The sequence below is a fragment of the Habropoda laboriosa genome, unplaced genomic scaffold, assembly GCF_001263275.1.
Source record: "Habropoda laboriosa isolate 0110345459 unplaced genomic scaffold, ASM126327v1 scaffold15, whole genome shotgun sequence".
NCBI classification, from domain to species: domain Eukaryota; kingdom Metazoa; phylum Arthropoda; class Insecta; order Hymenoptera; family Apidae; genus Habropoda; species Habropoda laboriosa.
This window is the reverse complement of record NW_017100141.1, coordinates 1,388,769-1,415,486: the sequence shown is the minus strand read 5'-3', so window position 1 is coordinate 1,415,486 and position 26,718 is coordinate 1,388,769. Positions and strand designations below refer to the sequence as shown.

The following is a 26,718-nucleotide window of genomic DNA, read 5'->3' as shown; positions in this document are numbered from 1 at the left end:
TTTTTTAATTAAAATATTTATATAAATTTCTATATCAACCAACGTGATTACTAATCTTCATAGTCAATTCTGAAACATTTTGCACCCTTGCCACGAAATTTTTCAGTCCCCACACAAGCAGTTCTAATTAATTTGCATCCGAATCGATCGTTTTAAGCAAAGATTTTTCGCTCGTCACAAGAAACCCTGATTCAGTCCAACGCAAAAAATTCCAAAAATCTTCATCTTCCGGCATTGAAGAATCGAAACCAAATCTGAAATTTCTCTCGAACAGCGACGAAACCGACCCTCGCAACCTCCAGCTCTAAGAATAATCTCGAAGAAAAAGCTAGCGAGCGCGATATGCATTCAGCTAGCATACTGCCTCGTTCCCAAAGGGTTAATTGTAGTTGGTCGGTTCGTCCCCTCGTTCCATGCGCCGTAAAACTCCCGGTAAAGTTCATCGAGATTATGAAATCGCGTGGAAAGTTTCTCTCTAGCAATAACGACTCTCTGTTTCCGCGAGTAAAGAGAGAAGAAAAAGGTCGAACCCGATGGTGATTCTCCTCCATCGACGTAATTAGATCAGAAATCCATTATTTCGAGCGACTCCTCTCTCCGCGAATAACGTTCCTCCGAGGTGAAGCTGCCCCGCGCCGTCTGTTGAGTTTCCACCACTCGAACGAGACTCGCCGTTGCTCGTGGAACTTGGCTTCTCGAAGCTTTTCACCCTTGCATATTCAACGCGGCTTTCGTTCTGTCGAGTTTCTTCTCTTCGCAGCAGCGGAGGAACCAGTCGCGTCATTGTAACTCGATGGGCGGCAGAGCGAGTAATCGGGACCGATCTCCAAGTTTTCGCCTTCGGTTTGCTGCCCCCGAGGGCGGTACTCCCCCTCTTTTACTACAACTCTTAAGCTTGAACGACGATTGTCCCGTAAACTGGATTAAGAGCGATTCTGTAAGGTAGCGAAATGAGTTTCCTAACTTTCTGCACAGGGTTTTGACCTCTGCCTCGTGCTTATTCCTCCCGCGGACGGATGAGATTGGACGTTTGGAATCTATTTTAGAATTTGGGGAGCAATCTTGTTCAGTTGATGCTTTGTCTTTTCGTCTTTGTAATTTTATTGAACATTGACCATTTTGACAGGAGTAATGACCGTGAAAAAATTTTAAATGGAACAAATTTTGTAAACTTCGGTATTTTTCTTTTCAAAGTGAAACTTTGGGTGTTTAACAGTTTGACTTCGTAAGTGTGCTGGAATTGATGGTCCATTGTACCAAAGGGTAAATTTTTAAATTTCAAAATTGTCTGCAAATTTTTCTTTTCGAAGTGAAACTTTGGGTTTCTTGAAATTTCACTGCAAAAGTGTTCCGCTATTGTTGATCCATATTTTCCTCTTTTCGGAGTGAAAATTTGGGTTTTCCAAAGTTCCACCGCAGAAGTGTGCTGGAATTGATGGTCCATCGTCGAAATTTTTCTTTTCGAAACGAAACTTTGGGTTTCCCAAAATTCCACTGCAAAAATGTCCACGGTACCAAAGGGTTAATTTCAAAATTATATACCAATTTTCTCTTTCCATAGTGAAACCTTAAGTCTCTCAATGCAAAAGTGTTCTTAAATCGCTGGTCTACCATATAAAAATGATCTGCCAACGCTCGATCCCTGATTCTCTGGAGACTAGGAACGTTTAAATACCCCGACAGTGAAAGGTAAATTCCAATAATCACACTCTATCAAAGGTGCAATCAATCACCGAGTAACACCTTGGTGTCGTTAATCGAATGAGAGAAACTGCGACGACAATCGTGGAGCATTCGCCTATTAGGTTACGGCATGGAAGTCTATTTCGACGGCGCGCGCGGCGAGAATCCTGACAGGAAGCGTAGCAGCGAGTCGCATCCGTCCCTCCTCGCAACAGCCAATCCCAGGCGGAATATAGCTGTTCCAGTTACAGCCCGTTGAAAGGGGATTAATTAAACTCGTTGACGACGAGTTATCCAGCCCCGGACGATCGTCCTGTATACGGTGAAACGCGCGTTTGTACTCCTCTTTCTCCTCTTCGTTCGTTCGTTCGTTGTCTCTCCCTCTGGCGACGCGTGATCGGCTCCGATCGGTCGCGCCAACTTTCACGATTCTCCTTGGAAAAAATGCCAGCGATAGGAGAGATCACGCTCCAGTTATCCCGCAACCTCTGTTTCCTTCCAAATTTTTTCCGCAATTCTTGCAGTATGATTTTTAGGAATGCTATTTGGAGCGTTGGGAAGGTTATGATTGGGTCTGGTTAATTATGGTAACTGTGATCGTCCACGACAAAAGGCCTCGTGCCTTTCTCGGGGCTCCCTTAAGTAGCCCCCTTTTCCCTGGGAAAGTCGCAGGAAGTGGAGGCGCAGGCCCTGCATTGCCAAGGCGATACTCTTGTCCTCGAGGACGATGAAACCCAGAGATGTTTGGGAAACATCTCTCGACTCTTCGCCTCGAGAGCCAAGAGCCGCCAGGCCTAGGTACGTAGGTCTCTCGTGGCGGTCGCCACATTCTTTTCATAGAGTACATGGAGATTTTGATGGTTGTCAGATTTTTGCAAATTTTTTTCCGCAGTTCTTCCACTTCTTTCGGAATACTTCTGCCAATGTTTGTTTCACAGCTAATGTTGGATATGGAAGTTTATAATTCATTCTGATTAATTATGGTAACTGTGATTCATTCTTTTCACGGAGTATATGGAAATTTGTAATCGTGATGATTGTCAGATTTCTTGGAAATTTTGTTTCAAAGCTAATTTTTGGTAATACTATTCTTCTCACAGAGTGTATAGAAGCTTACGATTGACTGTAATTAGGTACAGTAACTGTGATGATTGTTAGAATCGATTAGTGTAAAATTCGTAGTGTCTATTATTGGTCGAAGCTGTCGTATAATTTCGTAATACTTACGACCATTATGGATTAGGGCTACAAGACATTCATTGGGTTTCGAAGTTCCTATTACTTACCATGATGCTGCAGAAAAGTGTTCAGTTAGGGTCGTACCCTGTCTACAAGTATATCTTTCATCGACCATGATTAATCATTCCTACAGAGTATTCGATCAAGCTAAAGAGGTATTAATACCAATTAGTATCTTCATCAACACTAAAACAGCCAGTGTTAAACATTCTCTCTCTTCTACTATATGTAACCAACAATCATATTAAATTTATTTCAACAAAATTCACCATATTCACTTGCAATTCTCTAATTTGAAGCAAGAAACCTGAAATTTGGCTGTTCCACTATAAAAAATAAAAGGAAAATTCAAAATACTAGAAGTCCATTTTTCACCAATTTTCATCCAAAAAGTAAACACAAAATTCACCATATTCACTTGCAATTCTCTAATTTGAAGCAAGAAATCTGCAATTTGGCTGTTCCACTATATAAAAAATAAAAGGAAAATTCAAAATACTAGAAGTCCATTTTTCACCAATTTTCATCCAAAAAATAAACACAAAATTCACCACATTCACTTGCAATTCTCTAATTTGAAGCAAGAAATCTGCAATTTGGCTGTTCCACTATATAAAAAAAAGAAGGAAAATTCAAAATACTAGAAGTCCATTTTTCACCAGTTCTCATTCCAAAACAAAAAAAAATCACAATTTGTGCGTCACGTTTAATACGATAAAAAAGGGTTAACAATGAGAAGCGAGTAACAGAAAACAGCTCTAGATTCCTCCTCCACAAAGGCTTCCTTGTTCGTTCCTCAGGAGCGAAAAGTCGATAGGAAAGCGCGATAAATCGCGGGTGGGGAAGGGAGAAGAGCTGCCTTCCTACGTTCTGCGTACGATTTCGAAGTACAAGTCGGCATTCATCACGCGTCGGAGATATCCCAGCCTCGACAATGGCACCGGCGACGCACCTTTTGCATTGCAAATATTACACGGCGACATTCCTCACGTGGAGAAAATATGCGCCAACCCATACACCCGTTGCCATCGCTTTTTAGCATTTAAGTGATCGCGAAAACGTGACGGGATCTCCCGTTTACGGAATCCACACGCAATTACCTGCCTAGAACAGAAAGAAGAAGAAAAAACGAGAACATTACCCCGGGAAAGAAAGAGAGAACGTTCGATCGATAGATCCCGTCACGGATCCACTTATATTACACGTATATATATATATATTCACGCGTTGCTCCAATAAAATCGAGCAGAATAATGCCATTTCCCTTGACGTTACAACAGAAACGTGCGTTTCTATTCCATTCTGCTCTACTCTGTGCAGCACTGTACTACTCTACTACTCTACTCTGTACTACTTTACAGCACGGTAAGTTGGAAATGATCGCTGGCGATTTTATTGGATCCCCGCGTGTTTAATTAGGTTTAAGGCGAACGAGAGAGTGTGTGATGATCGCGCGAGTCTGTGAGAGAGACCTTTTCTCGAAAGCTTCGTCAATGTAAATGGAATGTGGCATCCCTAATGAAGTGCAGCATTTTGGAGAAGAGATACTTTGAGACCGGTGCGGAGGAGTGCGCTGATCGCGTCACCATTTTCAATTTTTTCTTTAGTTTTTCAATCTAACAATCTTCCAATTTTATGTCTCCTTTTTCTTCATACTTTCGAAGTTATTCGACAAATTGCTTTTTATTCTCGTCAATTTTTCGATGTTTTTCTTTCTTTTTTTTTTTTTTCTTCTTTTTTTCAAAGGCCGAGCGGAATTCTAAATTGTCGTTATATAGTTTTTTCGAAAGGGATTCGGTGAGCGCACTTGTCACGCGCTGAGTATGTGCCAGTGACACGTACATACATATACCATAATATAACCAATGGTGTTAGTTCTCGTAGTTGTTAGACGAGCTATTGCATTTTTACTAGCTAGCATTCCGCATTTTATCATTATTTAGCTCCCATTGGTTATAAGGCAGCTCGGTGCACCTTGCGTAACTGTGTTCGCAGCTGCTTTTGACGAACTGTGGTACTACAAGTAACTAAAATACCAAAATACCATATTCATTCTTCTCCCTGATAAATTCCTCCCTCCTAATTTATATATATATATAGAAACACGCGACACCTTCTTCTGTTTTATTTTATTTCTTTTTTTTTGACGATTAATCGCAAGATCGCCTCCTCTCGACATGTATCTTTCCATTTTTTTCTTTCTCTCCGGTGTCTTGTACAGTTCCATCGAAGCTATTAACGTCGAATTGTCTGAATTAACGGCAGCTCGAGCTTCCTGAAATAACCTGTACACGATCTTCTCTTGCGACGTTACGAAATCCAATAAATTAGAGTGCGAATAGTATAAAAAGAAAGAAGAATATCTGTGGTCCCAAAATGAGTTCCAATAAATTTCTGTATAAACGTTAGGGTCCTCCCATAAGTTCGTGCCGAAAGCCAAAGATATTTTCATGAAAATCCAAAGAAATTCTACAGCGGCGATATAATCTTTGGGGAAAAAAGAAAGGAAAGGTGGGAAAAATTACGTTTGAAATTTCTTCGTCAAGTTTAAAGGTTGAAACGAAATTTGAAGGTTCGTTAAAGATACTGACCCAAATTATAAAATTCGACACGAACTTGAGGGGAAGACCCGATAATATTGAAAAAGAGGGATATCAATAGAAAGATAGCAAAATTGTTTCGAAATGAGCAACAGACAAAAAGTAGATCGTTTCGAGATGGACGCAGCAGCGGACACACGGTGCACCCGGTGAGCCGGCTGCCGCCACTTCCGGTCGCGGAGGAGACCCTCGGGAGATGCTGCCCATTTGATTTGATGAAACTTTGTCACACCTCGTTTTTCCCGATGCTACATCTAACCAATTTCCATTCTTCTCCTTCTCTCTCTCTCTCTCTCTCTCTCTCTCTCTCTCTCTCTCTTTCTCTCTTAAGAATTTCCCAAGGCGTTTCAAGGCCGGCACACACACACACACTCACATACAGACACACATAGACGTGTATACGTAAACACAGAGAGACAGGAACAGATTGTATCAGGCAGAAGCTATAGAGGAAAGAAAATAGGATCTATATAAAACTGTTTTGAAGTAGCGTCGATCTTTCCAAGCTCAATATACAGCTTCGTGTTCGAAAAGTTTGTTATCGCGAGAGAGACACACGCACACCTTTTGTTAATTAGTCTGGCTATCACCGCCGTTTTGTGGTTCTTCACACGTCACCGCGAATCTTACTAATCCACCTGCAGCGCGTTGGATTGTGACAGACTAAATGACTGATAACAAATGTGAGATAGTAGAATCCGTTGATAAAAAAAGAATTTTAATCAGAGAAGAGGTGGTTTTATTCATTTCTAAAGAGACAATGTATCGTTAGAAATTTTTCTAGCTTCGATGTGTGATTACTTCTTTTTGTTTTCGACAGACAGTAGAAGATTGTTTGGTATTTTGAATTGAGAAATTTTGGATAAGTTTCTTTTTGTAAATGGGCACTTTCTGCATGTCACGATTCAACGCGAAAAGCATGATACCGTACATATTTATATATTACCATTGCATCTTCCGAAGTTTCTTAAGTATCTCTCTCTCTATATATTATATATGTATATATATAATGAATATATACGTATGTGTATATTGATATACACCAGCACAGACACTAAGAAAACAGACAGAAACAGTACACACACACACACACACCTGTATACATGTACGTACGTACCTCTATCTGATTGTTATATCATTATTATATATGTAAATAGTAGTCGCACGCTTTTGTCTAGGCGAAGTCGAAGGTATTAATGAAACGGCCCATGCTTCTACCTCTTTTATATTACTCACGTATGTGTCTTTAGGATAGAGAAATGCTGCTTTCGATCTCACCAACCGTTTTTTGTCCGGCGTGTTTTACCAGTCTCACCTGCCGTTTCGCTCTTCTCGTTGTCACTTGGTCTCTCCCTGTCTCTCCCTCTCTCTCTCTCTTTGTTTCTCACTCTTTCGCACTGCAAAGCCTGTTTTCCGAAAGAGGAAGGTGTAGCCTTCCGGATGCAGAAGAAATCAGCGGGAGGTCGCGGTTCTATCGCGAGATTTTCGAAATTGAATCCGAAGATAGAGAGAAACGAGATTTCGACGTCGAGGGACATTTAAATGTTCTCGCGAGCCTTGCAGCACCTTGGACCTTCCCGTGTCACATCTCCACTATCGACTAACCGTAATAACGAAGAAGAGAAAAAGAGAATGGGAGCGAATGAGTGAGAGAAAGAGAGAGACGGTACGAGAGAGGGAAACGTAGGAAAAGCAGAAACTAGCCACGCGTAGAGGAACGAAGAAAAAGATCTCTCGCGACACTTTTTTCAAAGAGAAAAATAGAAGTACACACTCTCACATTGAAACGCCATGAAGGAAAGATACACACACACACACGTGACGCACAATCATTCCTTGTCTCTTAACTCACCCATCTTGAATCTCGTATTGTTTTGTGCGCTTTTATATCGCTGTTTGCCAGCTTCGGTCACGACTTCAAGTATTCTTCAACTTTTTCCCCGTTCTCCTCTCCACTTCTCACTAGTATTACTCCTCCATCTACGCCCCTCGAAGATCACCCTAATCACCGTCCTTTAACACTCGATACACAAACGCGTCTGGACACACGAACACACACACACGTGGAGAAACGTAACAAGGAGCACCGATTATCTGCTTAATTATCGTGTTATCGAACGTACGGAGGTGAATTGCACATTTCACCCTTTAACCGTAAGTCAATTCAATCGTGGCTAGGAAATTTTGTTCCTCGAGGAATTTGGGTTTCTTATTCCGAGAGAAGAATTAAGTGGAATATTGTTTGGCGAGGTTCGAGAAATCCTTGAAATTTTTAGGAGAAAGGGTTGAACAGAATTTGCAGTCGATTTTACGACATTTATTTCCTCGTGAATTCGAATTTTTTATTGGGAGAGAAGAATTAAAAGTGGAATATACGAGAAATCGTTGAAATTTTGAGAAGGAAGGGTTGAAAAGAATGTAGAGAGTGTATAAATTTCGATATTAGGAAATTTTATTCACCGAGGAATTTCCAAGGAAAGGGTTGAAAAGAAGTGCACAGTTTTATCTTGCGCAAAGAGGTCATCATATTATCGCGGTGTTCCTGGAATTAGAAATTTTATATTCCCCTCGAACCTGTACAGTGTTGAACGTCGTGTTTTAATCGTCCAACGATTAATTCTCTTATCACAGCGTTCGTTGTATCTATCTCTTGGAGGCACACGCTCACACCTGGAAATCAACGTTAATTACTCCCTGCCTCGCACCTGGATGTTAACTAATCGTCCCGTTTCAGTCATTCCTTGCGGATCCTCCTCATCTCTTTGCTCGATCCTCGGGAGCCCTCTTCGACCATCAAAGGAATCGTGATTAGCGATGGTTTTCTTCGCAAGACAGGTGCAGTGATCAATTAATCACTGGCAACCGGCTAATTAGTCATAAAGAGATCCTATCTATTCCTTGGTTACGTCTTACTTACCACTTCACTGTGACCTTTCTTTTTCGTTTCGTTCTTTATTCGCTACATTTGTTTCTCCTGTGATTTGATATTGCTGGGGGGGAAAATAGAATTTTCAAAATTGGCTGATTTGAGATTACAATTCAAGCTTCAGAGTCTTCTATTATAAAGCTGCCTTTTCGTTTAATTTCTTATTCGCCAAATTTATTTTCTCAGTAATTTAATATTGGAAAACGTTATAGATTAGGCTATGAAATTTCTGAAAATTCGCAAGATTTGGTATTCCTATTCAGGATTAGAAATTGAAGCTTCAGAGTCAAAAATCACTATAATTTTAATTCCATTCCTCTTATCATAAAGCCTCCTTTCCGTTTGATTCCTCATTCGCCAAATTTATCTTCTCGATAAATTAATATTGCTGCTAAAATAAAATTTGCAAAGTTACAAATTAATTTTTAAAATTTATAAAAATTCGCAAAATTTGATATTCCGATTAAAGATTAGAAGCTCAGGCTTCCAAGTCACAAATCACTCTAATTTTAATTCCACCCCTTCTATCATGAAGCCTCCTTTCCATTGAATTCCTCGTTCTTTAAATTAATTTTCTCAATAATTTAAAATAGCGAAAAAGAGGAATTTGCAAAGTTACAAATTAAGGATTGAAAATTCGAGCTTCCAAGTCACCAAACCTTCAGAATTAGGTGTGCCACTCTGATTTTAATCCCAACCCCTTTTGTCATAAAGCCTTCTTTCTATTGAATTCCTCGTTCTTTAAATTAATTTTCTCAATAATTTAAAATAGCGAAAAAGAAGAATTTGCAAAGTTACAAATTAAGGATTAAAAATTCGAGCTTCCAAGTCACCAAACCTTCAGAATTAGGTGCCACTCTGATTTTAATCCCAACCCCTTCTGTCATAAAGCCTCCTTTCCATTTAATCCCTCATTCTTCAAATTCCTTTCCCCGACAATTCAGTATCACCGAAAAAACAAAATTCCCAGGAAAACCATCTGAAGATCGCAAACTCGATCTCGAAGACTCCAAACTTACCCTAATCCCAATTTCTCCCCTTTGAGAACTAATCCCACAGCAGAATTTAACAAGATGATCATAAGTATCGCCGGCAAAGGTTCCTCGCTCTCCTATCAAACTAAATTTCCCAGCGAGGTAACAACGTCGTTCACAATTTCCTAGTTGCGTTTAAGCAACGCGAAGGCTAATTAAGCGTTAGAGCAAGCTCGCGAAATATCATTATTCTCGCATCTACCGCACCGTTTCGCAACCTTGGCTCGGCCGATTACATCGATAGACAAGAAGGGGAAAAAGAACCTCGAACACGAGAGAACACACTTTCAACGTTGCATATATTTCGAAAAAATCTCCTCTTCGAATCGATACGCAGCAACGCTCTCTTATCGATCCACCTGTACACGTAACACTTACCCGTTTCCATCGTTCGAAGAAGAGGAGAATCTCTCTCTCTCTCTCTCCCCGAATTTCCTTCGGAATTTTACACGAGAGTCGAACGAACGAAGGAAGAGTTCACGTGTGTTCCACGCGTGTCTCGAGAGAAGCTCGATTTTCAATTGCAACGCGAGAAGATAAATTGCTGGATAAGGTGGCACGATTTCGTTCGTGACAGAGCTCAGCCGCCAAGCTTATCGTAGAACGTGACGGTTGTTTTTCTAATACTCTCTTCCTGTTGCCGTGAGATCCGCGATTTTCTCGCAGGTGATCCACGACGGGCGAAATGATCCCGGTGATCGAGATAAATTAACCGGGTAATTGGCTTTTTTCAACGGTTCGCTTAATCGGCCCTTCGGGGGCTGAATAATTGTCTGGAAGATCCTGGAACGGCTGTAGGATAATCTGAACGAGTGCGAAGTTTACGATTTTCCTTAACCCTTTGCTTCTTTTTTTCATTGTCCGTTTAGATGGTTCGTAGATTGTTTCGAGGAAGCAAGTTTATATAGGAGTTGTGTGATTATTTTGTGTAATTTAGGTGAGTTGAGTTGTGAAGGAGATTAGACGGTTTTATTGGATAGAATGGTTGTTGCGAGAAATTTGTGGTATTGAGTAATTATGCGATTTTATCTGCTAGAGGAATTTTTAATTTGAAATTCATCGTTTGTTGCAATAAATTTGCGTTGTAGAATAATGCAATTTTCTCAGCTGGAATGATTTTTAACTTCAAATTCATTATTTCTTGTAATTAATTTGGATTATAGAATAATGTAATTTTTAACTTCACTTTTGTTATTTATTGCAATAAATTTGGATTAGAGAATAATGCAATTTTCTCAGCTGGAGTAATTTTTAACTTTAATGTTGTTATTTATTGCAATAAATTTGGATTAGAGAATAATGCAATTTTCTCAGCTGGAGTAATTTTTAACTTTACTTTTCTTATTTATTGCAATAAATTTGTATGTTAGAAGAATTAAGCGATTTTCTCAACTACGGTAATTTTCACTTCAAATTTATTTCACTTCACTTAAACTCCAACTCTGAACAATCTCCAAAGAGTAAATTTCCCTGGAAACTTGGTATTTTTATTAGCAGAAACAGTTACTCCACAAAATTCCCGCGAAACATAAATAGAATGATTACTCAGAAGCGACTGAAGTTTGCAAATCCACTCGACCAATTGTCCTCTCATTTCCCCCAACAGTTACAAAAGGAATCTCACCCCCGATCGACAGCCGCGAATAATTGCCGCAGAAAGCTCTATAAAACCGTGAAGAAAGCACAGAAAGATCGTCGTTCCGTTCGACTTGCAGAGCCAGTTCTAGGAAAGATTGAACGAAACGAGGAGGCGAAGGAAATTTCACGTATATCTCCTGTTTGATTCGCAGAAACACGCCTAGAGAGGTGTTTGGTTAGAAGGGGCGTGACTACGATTCCGTTTTAACAGGATTAACGCGAGGCCCGCAAGCGTTGGCGGGCATTCGAAAGATTTGTAAGAGTCCGGCGTGGATTAATTTCCTGAAAGAAGAGAAAGCGGCGGCCGCGAGCGGGCAGCTTGCACGCCAACCTCAATTTTCCGAAAGCCGATAAGCCTCTGAAGGGGGTTTTCGCCCGTGATCGCGATCTTCCGTCACGAGAACCGCCCTCGGTTCGCCTATGGAACGCCTCCTTTCTTGGCCATCCTCGTGGAAAATCACGGGGAAATGGGAAAAATAGGGTATCGGAGTTATTCGTCGCTGCTTGATTTATCGTTTAGGTGATTTTTGGAGGATTTTCTTCGAGATTTCTGATGGGGGTGAGAGTTGCTGGTTTTCATCGTTTGTTCGGTGGAAGAGTCGCAGGTCTCTGGAATTCTCAGAGAAGAAGTATAAACGTGAGCTATTTTTACGTGGAACAGCGTGAAAATTGAAAGTGAAATTATGCTGTTTAACCCTTTCGGTTCGCTCCGCCAAAGTGCCTCCACTGAACGGGACCCAGCGTCAAAAGTGTGGACAGTCTTCGGGTTTACTTCGTATTGACCTTGCTTTAGGCGTCAATAATACAATTCATATACATAACAATAATAATTTAATTAATAATTGGAAATTGTGGAACAATAACATACAAGAGGCGCTGCTGTGCATAAATTAGTTCGCAATACGTAAATTTTTTAAAATCTGAAAAAAATTTTTGGACTTTTGGCCAGGATCTCGACGAATTCAGCCAGTCTCTGCGACTCGCATCGTGGATGCCGGCTATAACCGGCGTTAGGAGAGAAAGGGTTAATAAGATTAATGTCACAGTTCAAAATAGGACAGTTCTAACCCTTTCTTAATGGTAAATAGTGCACATGTGCAATATTCAATTAGAGACCTTTAAAACCCAATGATTATTAACTAAAAAGTGGCAAATCTCAAAAATCTGTAAAAAATTATAGACACTAAAATTAAAATTATACTGTTTAACATAGCTAATGTCACCGTTCAGAATAGGGCTGTTTTAACCCTTTTTCAGTAGTAAGAAATTCACATGTGCAATATTTCGTTAGAGACTCTTAAAACTCAAAGATTATTAGCTAAATAGTAAAAGAGAAAGAATTTTATTAAGGACCTTTAAATCCCAAAGATTACTAGCTAAATTTCCAAAGAAGAAAATTCGTTTCGTTGCTAAATCGTCGAATAATTGATAACTTTCTGTCGCAAAAAGTAGCAAACGAATTTCCACAAAAATGTAATATTTTTTCATTCTGTCGCTGTTTCAGCAAACCAAAGATATATTTTATTATTGCAAACTTTTAAAAATAGTTGATGCTGTTTCACTTAGGAAAGCACGTCTCTGCGAAATTTCTAATTTCTCCGCTTACTCGACGTTTCTCTGATATTTCGCTGTTGAAAAGTGCAGAGGAGGAATAGGGAAGGCGGAACGATGTAGTTTGGAAACGGCGGTATTGAAATTTGCACGGGGAAGGTTGGAAATTGCGCGAGCAAGCTTGACGCTAGCGATGCAAATCGATTCGGCGATTATTCGATTCCCCTTACGTTTTCGGAACGGGCGCATTGTCGGTACGCTCGCGGCTTATCGACATTATGCTGATTTCCCAGGTGAATCGCGACTCGCGCTCGCGGGAACTCGGTGAAAAGCGCGCGACAAACGGCGCTTTTCCACCCAGCTGAAAATCTTTCACGATCGAACGGCTGCTGCTCCTGTGCCGGCTCTTTCAATCCAGATTTACGCACTCCCCCTTTGTTTTATTCCGTTCGTGTGGTGCTTTTTTCGAAAGACGGCTAGAGCGAGGATAAACGAACAAATGATTTCTATCGTTGGTGTTATTTGGAGTTATTTAATATTATTTATTATTTGTTCGTTTATTTCGATACGATTTATCCTGTTCATTTCTCGACGAGAACTCAATTGTTCGTCGCGAAATTTATCTCATCTTTTATTCAATTTAATAATTGTTATTTGCTGATTTATTTCGATACGTGTTTCTTGGAACAGTCGATCCAATTGTCACGTCAGTTTCACAGGGGAATATTTTATTTTTCGGCGAGAATTGTTCGTCGCAAGGTTCATTTCGTTCAGTAAAAATAAATTGAAAAAATCGTGGACGAAGAAGCGGTTGTATTTCTGTCGGGGAAAATATTTCAGACTGACGTGAAAGACGAAGGGGTTGTTCGAGTGACGGAGGCGTTGGTAAAAAATTCAGAGTGCAAGTCGGAGAGCTGTAGGGTGGACTAAAATATTCACAAGTTGAAAATAGGAGTTGAGAAGTTCCGGGTGCAATGGAGAAGTTCCGAATTGCTTGAGACGTAAATCTTCTAGTCGGGCAAGTTCGTCGGAAGAATTCGAGATGGTAACAAACTCGTGAAATTTTCATGTTTCTGAATGATCTTGTTTTATGGTTCCTCGAAGTCAAGGAAAGAAAGATGGGTGCGACCGTCTCGGAATTAATTTCGATACTTCGATCAGGGGTTGATTGATTTCTTTGATCTTTGAGTTACATAGGGAAACTTTGTAGTAACTTCGGGTTAAAAGATGAGAGATTTCTTCGTCGTGAGAAAAAGTGAACTTCAATTGGATGGTAAGAATTTCTCGGTAATTCCAGGCGAAATATTCACGTAATTTTTCAATGATCCTGTGAAGAAGGACGTTTCTCGAAAATGAAAGAACCTTGGTGTAACAACCCCAAAATAAAAAACACGAGATTCTTCAAAGAACTCATTTCTTCAGCGTAGAAAAGAAACAAATTTCAGTTGAAAAATAAACATTGCTCAGTAGCTTGAAGTGAAACACTTTCTCGCGTAATTCTTCGATGATTCTGTAGAGAATTCTCAAAAAGAAAGAACCTGGTTGCAACAGCCTTGAGATAAAAATATTCTAAAAGATTCTTCAAAGAACTCATTTCTTCAGCGTAGAAAAAACGAGCTTTAGTTAAAAAATAAAAATTGCTCGTCAACTCTAGACGAAGAATTCACACGATTCTTCAGCGATCCCGTAAAGAATTCTCGAAAAAAAAAAAAAGGAATCAACCTTGTTGCAACAGCCTCAAAATAAAAAGACACAAGATTCCTCCAAGAGCTTGCAAAAAGGTGAACTCCCCCAATTCCGCGTAATTCGAGAACGAATCCCCTCCGCGAAACCAGCAAAATCAGGACCACCACGTGAAACACCTGAAAACCATCGTTCCTCCTCTCGTCTCTCCCTCGCCAAGGTTATCCTCCATTAACCAACCAGCTCACTACACCTCCGTCTCTCCCTCGCCGATTAATTAACGAAACGCGCGGAGAAATCGTGGCTCTCGATTATTCCACGAGAATTCTCCACGGGGCAATTCAATTTCCCCCCATCGATTCGATTATAGCCCTCCGGCGAAACGAGTTACGATGTTCCTCGCGAGGTATAAAAGCAACGAAGGGTAGGGAAGAAGAAGAAGAGAGGAAACAGCGATGAAGCAGGGTTCTTCGGCCGCGTATTACGTCAGGAGCACCGATAACTTTGCACTCTCTCTCTCTCTCTTCTCTTCTCTCCTCTCTTTCGTTCTTCGAGAGGCCGTATTTGATTTGGCTTTAATACGATTTCTCAGCCGTGGCGACAGTCTGGATATACGTAACCGCTCCTGGCAGCGACTGGAGAGGAACTCGATTATCCGTACGCGCCACCACCAACCATCTCTCCTTGTTGTGGTTTCACGAAATTCATTTCTTCGGTAAAGATACACGTTTCCTCTCTTATTGTCGTAGACATTCGTTGCTACGGTTCGAGAGGAGGCTTTTCTACCTAATTTCCAGAGCGAAGTTTCCCATTCTTTTGCACTCATTTTTCTCTCGTTTTTCCTTATCTTTCTGTATACTTTGAAAAATGGTGTGAGCGTGTCGCGTTGAACTGTGACAATCCAAAATGCAAGTGTTTCCCTGTCGAGGGCACCAGTAAAAAGCTTTCTCCAAGCACTGTTTGCGCGTGAGAGTATCAATCGAAGAGCGATCGCACACACACTAAGAATGGCAACACACAGGCACACGCGAGTCTCACACACACACACACACACAAACCCTGAATTTAATTCCGAAATTTTCCCTTCTTTTTTTTCTCTCTCTCTCTTTCTTTCTTTCTCCTGTTCCCTCGTGTTCTAACCCGTCTCCTCCTTGCCATACCTTTTAATTTCTCTTTTTTCTCGTACACGCACCTCTCGGTACAAAGCAAGAAGTCTTTAATGATATGACGATGACCATGATGACATGACACGATATGATATGATATGATAATGAGATGATTAATGTGACCATGACCATGATTTCTTACCATGATTTTATATTTACTTATTTGTTGCACGTTGTTTGGTGCGTCTCCGTAAGCAGTATGACGCGCTCGCAGACTCTCTGGCAAACCGACATTTCGGCTGAAATAATTTATTCCTGCTTTTAATTACGCATACGTATTTTTTCCACGCGATTTACCCTTCTGCGCCCTTCTCAAACCCTTCTTTCTCTCTGATAAAATCGTCGAGAGTTCTGCTCTCGAAAAATTGCTCGAAAAATCAAATTTCAATCGGGCACTCGAAACTTACCGTTCTCGGACTTCGGTTGTCGTTGAAGTTTTCCGGTATATCAATCGGGAGAATTCCAATCGTCTTAAGTTTCTCGCTGATACTCGGTTGAAGACTTCGCCGCGACGTATCCCGACGAGGAAAGAAATTCCGCGAAAGTTTCGTCGGCGTGGAGAAAGAGGGAGAATCTCGAGAATTAATTAGCGCAGCAGACGGCCATTGTACGTCCGGGAAATAAACGTAAGAATAGGTTTGAGAGTAAAAGGAACGCGGATGAATCAGAGGGTGATAAGGGGCGAGAGAAGGGCAAAGAAACGCGCGAGAGTAAAGAAACTCGAGGATTTCTTGGAGGAGGACGAAAAAGAGAGAGAGAGAGCTTGCGTTGTTTCGTTAAATTGTTGAATGAAAAGCCGGTCGAATCGATGCGAATTCGATGGTGGCGCACGTGGAAAGGTTTCCCGCGCGATTTGCACGCGGAGCACCCCCACTGAAAACGCACCCATTCGCTTTCAGACCGCTTTGAAACAGCCGGTCGTCGCCGCTCGTCGCTCTTCATCTTTCCTTCTCTTCACCTATTTCTCTCTCTCTTTCTATTATCAAACTTCTACTCAAAACGTTCTCTATTTTCTCTCCTCACTCTCGTTACTTTCTCTCTCTCTATCTCAAACGACACGATGTTAAGCGTTTGTTTTCCTTTTTTTTTTTGTACAACAGAAAAAGCACGAAATGTCGGGGCTGCCAGTCGGCCGTTTGCCGAGCGCTGGCAGTCTGTAAGTTGAGTTTAATGCATGTTGTTTTGTCTGTCCTTGCATGCAGGGATTCGGTTTTGTAACATTCGCAAATAGTGCTGACGCGGACCGGGCACGTGAGAGGCTACACGGCACCGTGGTTGAGGGCAGAAAGATTGAGGTGTGCATGAACATTCTTATACTTTTTTTTCTTTTTTTTTTTTCTCATTTTTTCTTTTCAATATACACGTGTTGTAATTCTTTGCAGGTTGCACGCGAGAAGCTCGAGCAATTGTGAACGAACGGAATTGTTGTTCGAGAATACAGTGAAAAAAAAGTTGCTCTTTCGTGTTCGTCGTTGCTCGTGCTTCTCGTACACACATATCTATATATACATATGTTTGATCAACAGGCGACCAGCGTGCCGCTTGTGTCGATCTTCTTTATTTTTTTTTTTTCTTTGTATCTAACAACACTACAATGACAAACGCTGCTTCTAATTTTTTGAACTTCCATAACGTTGGTCGCCTTACTTGAGATTAATCTTAGATCTTAAGTATGTGATCGCGCGTGGATCGATATCGTGCTCGTAAATCCTTTATCGTTTCTTTTTTTCGTCCCCCTTTTTTTTTTTTTTTTTTTTTTTTACGATGTCTAATGAATCTCGCGGTAAAGCTTGATATAAACGGGTGAAATTGTTTTCTTTTATTTGCCGAGAGAGTTTACCAGCACGAGCTACGCGTGTTTAGATTTAAGGCGAATATATCGGTTCCACGATGAAAGGCTTGCGCCTCGAAGGACGAATCTCGTTTTGAAACGCGATTCGACGATTTTTTTTTCTTTTCGCGGAGCTGTGGTCCACGATTTTTGGTTTATTTAATTTCGGGCGATTGATCGAGGGGTGATTACTGTTTGAAGATGGGAATAAGTTAGAAATTGGGAAATTTAGGGATTTTAAGTGGGATTGATCGATCGACGGTCGAAGATCGTTTGGAAATTAGCGGAATTACTTGGACACTTCGTGTCCGGGATTAATCGTGTCCGCGATGCGGTACAAATTCTTTTGTTTGATTAGAGAGGTCTCTATTTTTTTTATTGGATCGATTGAATATCGTGGTGTACAATGGACCGAAAGCTCCGCTAAAATTAATCGCGAGGCAGTGTATCGTGGCAATGGCGTTGTTTCAGGGTTGTCTGTTGATTTATACAGAGGAAGACAGGGTTGAATATTTTATTATCGATTGTCGGTTACTAGTTTATCGTTCTCGTGAGCGTGATGCCTGGCACGGTGTCGATATGCGGTAATAGCGACTTAATCTGATCGAATAACGCGATTAATCTACCGGGTACAGTGTTGCTTCGAAGCTACGAACTCGGGTGGCGTGAAACAGAGTAGAGAGAACTGTTGAATAGAACCTTCTGTGACTCGCGATTAATTATTCAAAATTGAGGAGAGTATTAGAGAACAGTTTCTTATTCAAATCTGCCTGTAAACACGTTGCAGCGTTTTCAGAATTGAAGAAAAATTTCTTGGTATGTTGCAGTATTTTCGAAATTGAAGAGAAATTTCAAATTTGTCTGTAAATTTTACTGTGTACGAACGAATCAATTATTTTAAATTGGATATAATACTGGAGAAAAATTTCTTGGTAAAATTTGACTGTAAACGTTGCTGTACTTTCCAAATTGAGCACAATTCCTAATTCAAATTTGTCTGCAAATGTTGCCGTGCTTTAAAAATTGCAGAACAATTTCTTTTTCAAATTTGCCTGTAAACGTTGCAGCATTTTCAAAATTGAGCAAAATTTCTAATTAAAATTTGTCTGCAGCTGTTACTCTATATGAACAAATTAATTACTCGAAATTGGACCAAATACTAGGGAAAAATTTCTAATTGCAATTTGTCTGTAAACCTGCAACATTTTAAAAATTGAAAAAAATTTCTAATTAAAATTTGTCTGCAACTGTTACTCTATATGAACAAATTAATTACTCGAAATTGGACCAAATACTAGGGAAAAATTTCTAATTGCAATTTGTCTGTAAACCTGCAAAATTTTCAAAATTGAAAAAAATTTCTAATTAAAATTTGTCTGCAACTGTTACTCTATATGAACAAATTAATTACTCAAAATTGGACCAAATACTAGAGAAAAGTACTGTCTGAAAAGTGTCTGAAAGTGTTGCAGTACGTATGCAAATGAACTTTCCAAATTGAGCCAAATTTGTATCTAAAGTTTGTCTGAAAATATCGAAGTACATAGACAAATTAATTTTTCAAAATTGACTAAAAAGTACTAAAAAATGTGCGTCTAATATCTTCGAAATTTCTAGTTAATGCGTCAGAACCCCGCGCAAGCTTATTAAACAACTCGATTAAGAAGCACAATCTTCGCGTGACGTTTCCAACCGAATTATGTCATCTGATTTCTCTCATCGATCGCGTCAAATTCACGCGTACCTCTGAATAACTAATTCCTCTCTCCAGACACGTTCACGTCGCCATTGCCAGGCTGCGTCGCGACGCCTCCCGAAGGTGCAAGCGGAGAACCAACGCGTGGATCGCGTTAGCAACGCGCAACATAATTACCAAATTAATCATGCAACTCAGAGTAATTCCGAAACTGAGAGACCTCTCGAAAGGATCGCGTTGCTGGCGTGAACCACGCGAAAGCGACGAAGTTGAAGGGGTGGACGCGCTCGAGACAGCTCCGAAATAATAACGAAACCAACAAAAAAAAAAAAAAAGTAATAATTCCAACGAAAGTAAAGTGAATAAAAAAAAAAGATCGAGGAGAAAAAAAAAGTACATACATGCATGTACATATAAAAAAAAGAAAGACGAATAATAGAAAGAAAGTAAAAGTTGCTGAGGCCAGCGAACTCGAGGATGCTGAATAACGCGAGGAACGAAAGAAACAAGTGTCTGACGCGAGTCTCTTTTGTTGTCCCCATATAGAGTCGTTCTACCGCGCGACACAAGGGAATGGAGACAGATTCGAGACGCGTGCGGCAAAATGAATAATAAGAGCTTAGAGATCGGCTAGAGAGAGAAAGAAAGAAAGATTGAAAGTCAGGCGAGAAATGATTTGGAATGAAGCAAAGAACGATAATTTACGGAGAATATTGAGAGAGCGAGCAAAATGATACACATGTATAGATACGGAACGATAAGAGAAAAGAGAAAGAAATAAGAGAGATTTATGGGCAAATATACGCTGAGCGAGGTGGGACACTGAGGAGGGCCATGTACGAAAAAATCGATCCCCGAAGTGTCCGAAAAGGTAAGGAAAACCAGAGCGCGCGCGCACATAATCGAGAAACGAGCAACTCTTTGACGAGTGGCGAGACGATTATTATATTCGCATACCTCGCACTGCCCGCTCTCTCACCCGCCCCCCCGAGACACACACGGGAGTCGCACGACCGATTTTTTCACCAAACCCGCTTCTGCGATTCCGTGTTTCGAACGCGACTGATATTCGTTCCGGTATTATGATTATTCACGCGGAGGAACGGGGTTTTTGGCTCGAGCTTCTCGCGATTTTTGCGAATAAACTGTGGTTAAATAGGACGGTGATTCGAGGTGTACGGAAGAATTTTGGTAAATTTTTTAACCCTTCGAGTGGTCGACCCTTTGCTGCAGATCGCTCGTCTCGGAAGTGATTCTGAAGTTTTAGTTTATCGTTAGAATCATGTGGAGAATTTTTTATTTCACTGTTACAATTAAGTGGAGAATTTTTTATTTCATTGTTACAATCGCGAGGAGAAGTTTGCAGGTGAATTTTTTTATTTTACCGTCATAGTCACGTGGAGAACCTTTTATTTCACTATCACAACCACGTGGAAAGTTTTTTATTTCACTATTACAATCATGAGGAGAATTTCAGTGGTGCCTCTGAATTAATTCGCGATAACATCTTGAAGGCAGAAGTCTGTAGTCAAGGGTTAAATGTTGAACTGAAGTTCGATTGCATTATTCGTTGAATTTTTCTACGAATAAAACATTTCTCTTATAAGCGTTCATTTTTCACTGTAGTTAAGGGTTAAACGTTGAACCAAAGTTAGATTGCACTGTTCGCTAAATTTTTCTGCAAATACACCTATCCCCCGATTTACACGGTTTTCAAAATAACGGCTTTTCAGAAATATAAACTGTTAAAAATAAAAGTTTGTACAGTCATTTTTTAACACTGGCATACACGGTTTTCAAAATAACGGCTTTTCAGAAATATAAACTGTTAAAAATAAAAGTTTGTACAGACATTTTTTAGTACCGTTCGTTTGTTAACACTGGCGTTGAACCAAAAAATGAACGGAATTTCCCCCTTTTTTGCACACAAAAAGCATTCATATTGTAACGTAAAGTTTGCCGCCGCCGCGGATCTTTCATTGGCGACCGGCTATTTTCGCCTTCGTCGATCGCTCGCTCGAAACTAAACCCTGACCCTGAATATTTTTTCTTTTTTATTTTACATTTAAAATAATGAATTTAATTCAATCACTGACTAAATTATGCGCATTTTCCTTTTTCCCCGATTTACACGGTTTTTCATAGAAAAAGCCATGATTTCGATTTACACGGTATTCTGAGGAAACCCAGGTGTACTGGAGGACAGGTGTACAAAATTTCTTTACTATTCTTATCACGTTTGCCTCTTACCGTCACTAACTTTTCACTAATATAAATTTTTATAACGTCAGCATCAAGGTGGCCTATTTCCAAACCACCCTCCACGTAAAATAACCAATATTTTCATACACAGAAACGAACATCCCCTGTCGTTTCGGTATCTTTACGTCACTCAAAGGGTTAATACCGTTCCTCTCTTCCTATTTTAGAAGCTAATATTTGTATCGGTCAATCGTAGCTATGAAACGGCGCCTCTATGCACTTTCTCTGAGAAAAATCGACAAGTCAGGCTAGGAATAAAGATAACCAGAAATACACTCGATCCCAACTAGCGACGTTCGAACATCGACAGTCCCGAGAATTGAAGATCGCCAAATGAAATTTTCATCTCTTCCCCTTTTCTCCTTCTCCGTTCTTTCAACCGCGGCTCAGCTCGGCGAATCTCCCTGAAAAATAGACTCGCGACAGAATAAAGAGGATTACGTTCGAACGGTTGGAACTCGTCGTTAAATTTTCACCTGTCGCGTATTCGCCGCCGAACGACCGTGTTTAATCTCGCATATTCTCCCGCTGTTCGAAATTCGAATTTACACGCGGTAGGACAAAGGCTAGAGGGAAAAAGGAAAGATTCTATATGACAATGTTCGCAAAAATTCGCGAAGCTCGGGCTGGACAAACTCTCGTTTGCTCGAATTTTTTCCGCGACATTTCACCCTCTCCGCGCGGCTCGTTTCGAGTTCTCGAGGGGATGATCAATTTCGCGAGCGTTCCACGCGGCACTGTTAATTTCTAATACGTTAAGCTAGATATGTAAGTGATGGATATTCGTGCAAGTACTTTTACATCGCTGGTGAAGCTATTTGATTAATATTCTTTTCGTTTTTCAAACACACTTTAGGATGTAACGATACGAAATCTTTTATATGTGACATTCTTCTGTCGGACGGAGAAGGGAAATCGAAGAAACTTGTGGGTAGAGGAAACGTTGGAAGGAGAACGGCGAAATCACGAGGAGGGTTGAACGTAACGGCGAGGGGTAGCGCGCATCAAATTAAAATTAACAAGCTTTAATGCCCAATTACGACGTTACACCTGGCCAGCCTGCTCTTATTTCTGTCGGCGTAATAAGCCGCGGTAATGGAAATTTACGAGGCTGTTTCACGCGTTCCGTGTGCATCGTAAACAGGGAAAAACGCGAGTTTGAAGCGCGCAAGTCGACAAGTCCGACGAATAATCTTCCCCGTTCGAGGAACGTCGAGTAATCCGCCACCTATGCGTCTCGACGTTCGTGAAAATTGTAAATAATTATTTTCAGGAGCTACAACATCTCGGAAATAGAAAACTGTGAATTGTTTTCACAAATAACTTTCAGTTCCTCCTTCGCGTTGAAACGTGAAAATTCAACGAGAACTTAATTACATCGAGGAGTTAATTTGCCCAGACGCAAATTGACCGGCTTTCCTCCTTCGAACTTCCACCATTCGCGTTCCCGACGTTGATCCGAGAAATTCCACTGCGAAAAATACGCGTGAAAAATGAATACGTTAACAGCGGAGATTCGAGGAATCCTCCCTCTCCAATTTAACGCACGCGAAAACCATTAATCACCAGGCCTAAATGAAAGAAACGCCATTAACGAAAATCAGCGTCGACGAGGGTCAAATTCCAGCCAGTCTGCGTTACACTCGGTCCACGGATTCTCTGGAAAAGGGTCTTCGACGCGTGCAGTCTAACGAGGAGTTAAAGACTGCTGGTGACTGGCCAAAGGGGGTTGAAGGTAGTAGAAAAAAAGGCCTCGACGTGAGGTTGCAAAGGCGAGAGTCCGACGATCGTCCCTCTTTCGCCCAGACTGGCTTTTTAATTACCGGAAGGATTAAGGGAGATCTGAAATTAGAGCCAGCTCTTTTTTTTCTCTACCCCTTCGTACAGTGCTGAGCAAAAAAGGAACGAGAGAGAAAGAGAGATGGATGGTACAGAAGAAGAAAAAATAGAGAGAGAAATGTTAATCCTTTTGGAACAGCGTTGGACTCTGCGCGTGTCACTTGAGAATCGTTGGCGCGACCCGCAGGATTCCTCGGGAAGTTTGTCGTACGGCTGAAACCTGCCGCGCGATACGGCTCCCCTTTTGAAAAACCGCCGTACGTAGGAAAGCCTCGTAATTACGTCGTCGCGAGAACGCGAACTGGGAAAACACGAGATACCGGAAAAGCTCTTTCTACAGACAACACGCGCGCGCGAGGCAGTGGTATCCTCGTTTTATTGCTGGCTTGTTTGCGAACTGGAGATTGTATCGGTTTCTCTGAAGGTTCTTGTGTTCGTTCGGAGCTTCGGTGATTAATGGCAGGTTGCTGGGAATGGAACAGGAGATAGACTCGGCTATTTATAGCGGGTGAAATTGAAAATGATTTAACGGTTCGTTGGGGCTCCGCTGGATTTTTGTAGTTTGGAAAATGAACGATGGAGAGGATGCGTCTGCTGTTGGTTAGAAAATTTGGCAATTTTTCTGTGGATAGGAAGTGAATTCTCGTTAATCCGTGAGAAATTGAGGGTAGATTGAATATTGGTGGTGAAGAGAAGCAACGAGATTCTCCCTTTTTACCCTTCAAGAGGTACTTTTGCGTATTTCATCTTGCAACAGCAATGTTTCCCGGCGGAAACATTTTCCGTCGAATATTTTGCCCGCTGCTCAAACATTATCTCCCTGTGTTTACTCGACATACCCTCTCAGCCACTCGACATCTCCTATAACCGTCTCTGCTAACCGTAATAACACCACTTTAATTATCTTCTAATTTTCACTTTCGCGGGGTGATCGAATAGCTGGGGAAAAATCGAGGAAGCGGAAAGTGGATCGTGAGATTCGTTCGGATCGAAGAAGTTCTATTTTAGAATTCGGGGTAATCTGTGATCGAGTCGGTGGGTTATTTTGGTGAATTAGAGCATCCCTCGATGACCCACCGGTGGGTCACTTCTAGGTCAATTCTGAAGTGACTCCTCGGTGGGTCACTCTGATGACTGAAAGCATCCCTCGATGACTCCTCAGTGGGTCACTTCGATGAGTAAGAGCATCCCTCGATGACCCTCCGGTGGGTCACGCGTCCATTCGATCCATTCTGTCACCAATTCTGAAATGACTCCTCAGTGGGCCACTTCGGTGAATAAGAGCATCCCTCGATGACTCCTCAGTGGGTCACTTCGATGAGTAAGAGCATCCCTCGATGACCCTCCGGTGGGTCACACGTCCATTCGATCCATTCTGTCACCAATTCTGAAATGACTCCTCAGTGGGCCACTTCGGTGAATAAGAGCATCCCTCGATGACTCCTCAGTGGGTCACTTCGATGAGTAAGAGCATCCCTCGATGACCCTCCGGTGGGTCACACGTCCATTCGATCCATTCTGTCACCAATTCTGAAATGACTCCTCAGTGGGCCACTTCGGTGAATAAGAGCATCCTTTGATGACCCCTCGTGGGTCATGCGTGCATTCACTCCTTCACGTCATCCACAGAACAACCACAGTCTCAGCTACTTCCATTCAGACTCTACGAGTCTATCGCGATTACTCGACGACCCACCCGTGGGTCACACCGCGTCCAGAACGCGTCAAACCACCCTTCAGCCGAAACGAAGACGTGAAAGGGTTCGGAATCACATCTAGAAACGTCAGGAGAATACGTGTCTCTCCCTGGACGACGTGTGGTTCGATCGGAAGGGTAACCAGGACTGTAGCTTTGAGCTTTCGAGGCTGGTAACGAGTGAACACAATGCATAGGGACTACAAAGGGCGTTCGTTAAGATAATGGGCCGGTGAATGGGGGTGGATGTCGCGAGGCCGTGCTCGCGTTCCATCCACCTCCCCACGCGTCGTTCCAAAGGTCCACCGGGGAAGTTTAAACTGGTTTAAGCACCGGCAGTAGTTAGCGAGCGGGCCGATACTCTTCGATTATCGAAGGTCTCTTTCGGCCTCGTTAGCGCGCTTCAATTTTGCACGCTCCCGCTGAAAAGCATTGTTGACCGGTTCGAGGAAAAGGGACCGTGGAGAGAAAGGGAAGTCTGTTTGTGGAGATCGATGACGTGGAGGGTAACGAGAGATGCTCCTTTATTCGCGGGTCTCTTTTTCGAGTGGAGGTTTCATGAAGCTCGAGGCGAACCAACTCGATCTTTTGGAAATTTGGATACCTGGAACTTTGGAGTGTCGACAAATGTAATATCGATTAATTATTGTGAAAATTGGGGCATCGACGCGTTCACTGCCACCAGAAACTCCGTATCAAGGTAAATAGTAGATTGTGGACCGAATACGCTGCGTCGCTGGCAGCGAATCTGTTGAGGAGATTTATGAAGGATTCGTGGATCTTTTAAGAATCAGAAAATGATTAATATTGTTGGAAATTTGAGTATTACGGTGGTTTATCGATCTTTGGAGTATCAGAGAATGATTAACATTATCCTAGATCGCAGAATGATCGAGAAAATGTACGAAGAACGTGTATCTCCTTGTGGTGACAAATGACAAGAAAGAGGAGGGTCCGAAACCACGTCGATCGGTCCTGGAATACAGATTAACGAGCAAGAAGTAACAGAGAGAGGCACGTGTGGATAAGAAATCTCCGCTGGAAGATTCCAGGTCACCGCCAATGAGAGCAATATCGACGGGGTTGAGAAGCTCTTGACGGAAAGTAGAGAATTATCTACGGACAAATTAATCTTCGTCCAGAGGATAGGCGACGTTGTCGTGTTTATAAACAATGGAGAAATCATCGGAAGCGCGTTTCTTCCGCTCAAAGGATCCGGAAGAGGTTGATGAACTCCTTATAGTCCATCGATATCGGTGAACTTTGAAAGAGAAACGATAAATTAAAGATTCTAACGGGTGAAAAATTTAAGGTCATAATGCACTTTGCATCTATACAAATCTTTCGTCGCTGAAGATTACCTATGAACGACGTAAATACTCGTCACATGCATCGAAAGGCTTAAAAATTGTCACGTTGCCAAATTTATCAAATTTTCATTATTTCCTCCGAGTCAAACTCTTCTGCAGTCCATTGTTCATCACTGAAGATCACCTATCAACGACGTATATACTCGCCACACACGTCAAAAAGCTTAAAAATCGTCACATTCCTAAATTTACCAATTCCACCGAGTCAAACTCTTCTGCAGTCCATCGTTCATCGCTGAAGATCACCTATCAACGACGTATATACTCGTCACACGCCCCAGAAAGCCTAAAAACCACCATATTCCTAAATATACGAATCAAACTCTTCACAAATCCATCATACTCCAGCAATGAAAAAGCTACCACCACCCAAGTCTCTCACTTTCAAGCCACGAAATCGATAATCCGAAAGCATGAAGAAGACCAGGTGAAAAGGCTAGGAGGGCAGGAAGGTCGAAGGTGACTAACGAGCAAGGACAAAAAGACGATAGTAGAAGCTGAAAC

The 26,718-nt window shown here is 41.4% G+C and overlaps 1 protein-coding gene across 1 annotated transcript in view; it reads left to right on the top strand.

Moving 5' to 3' along the window:
- The window catches only part of LOC108570777 (RNA binding protein fox-1 homolog 1-like), a 124,690-nt gene that overhangs the window by 18,798 nt on the left and 79,174 nt on the right, over positions 1-26,718 (top strand). Inside the window, exon 5 of the mRNA XM_017932688.1 lies at positions 16,723-16,815. Coding sequence (XP_017788177.1) covers positions 16,723-16,815 — 93 coding nt within the window. The remainder of the gene's footprint in view (positions 1-16,722; positions 16,816-26,718) is intronic.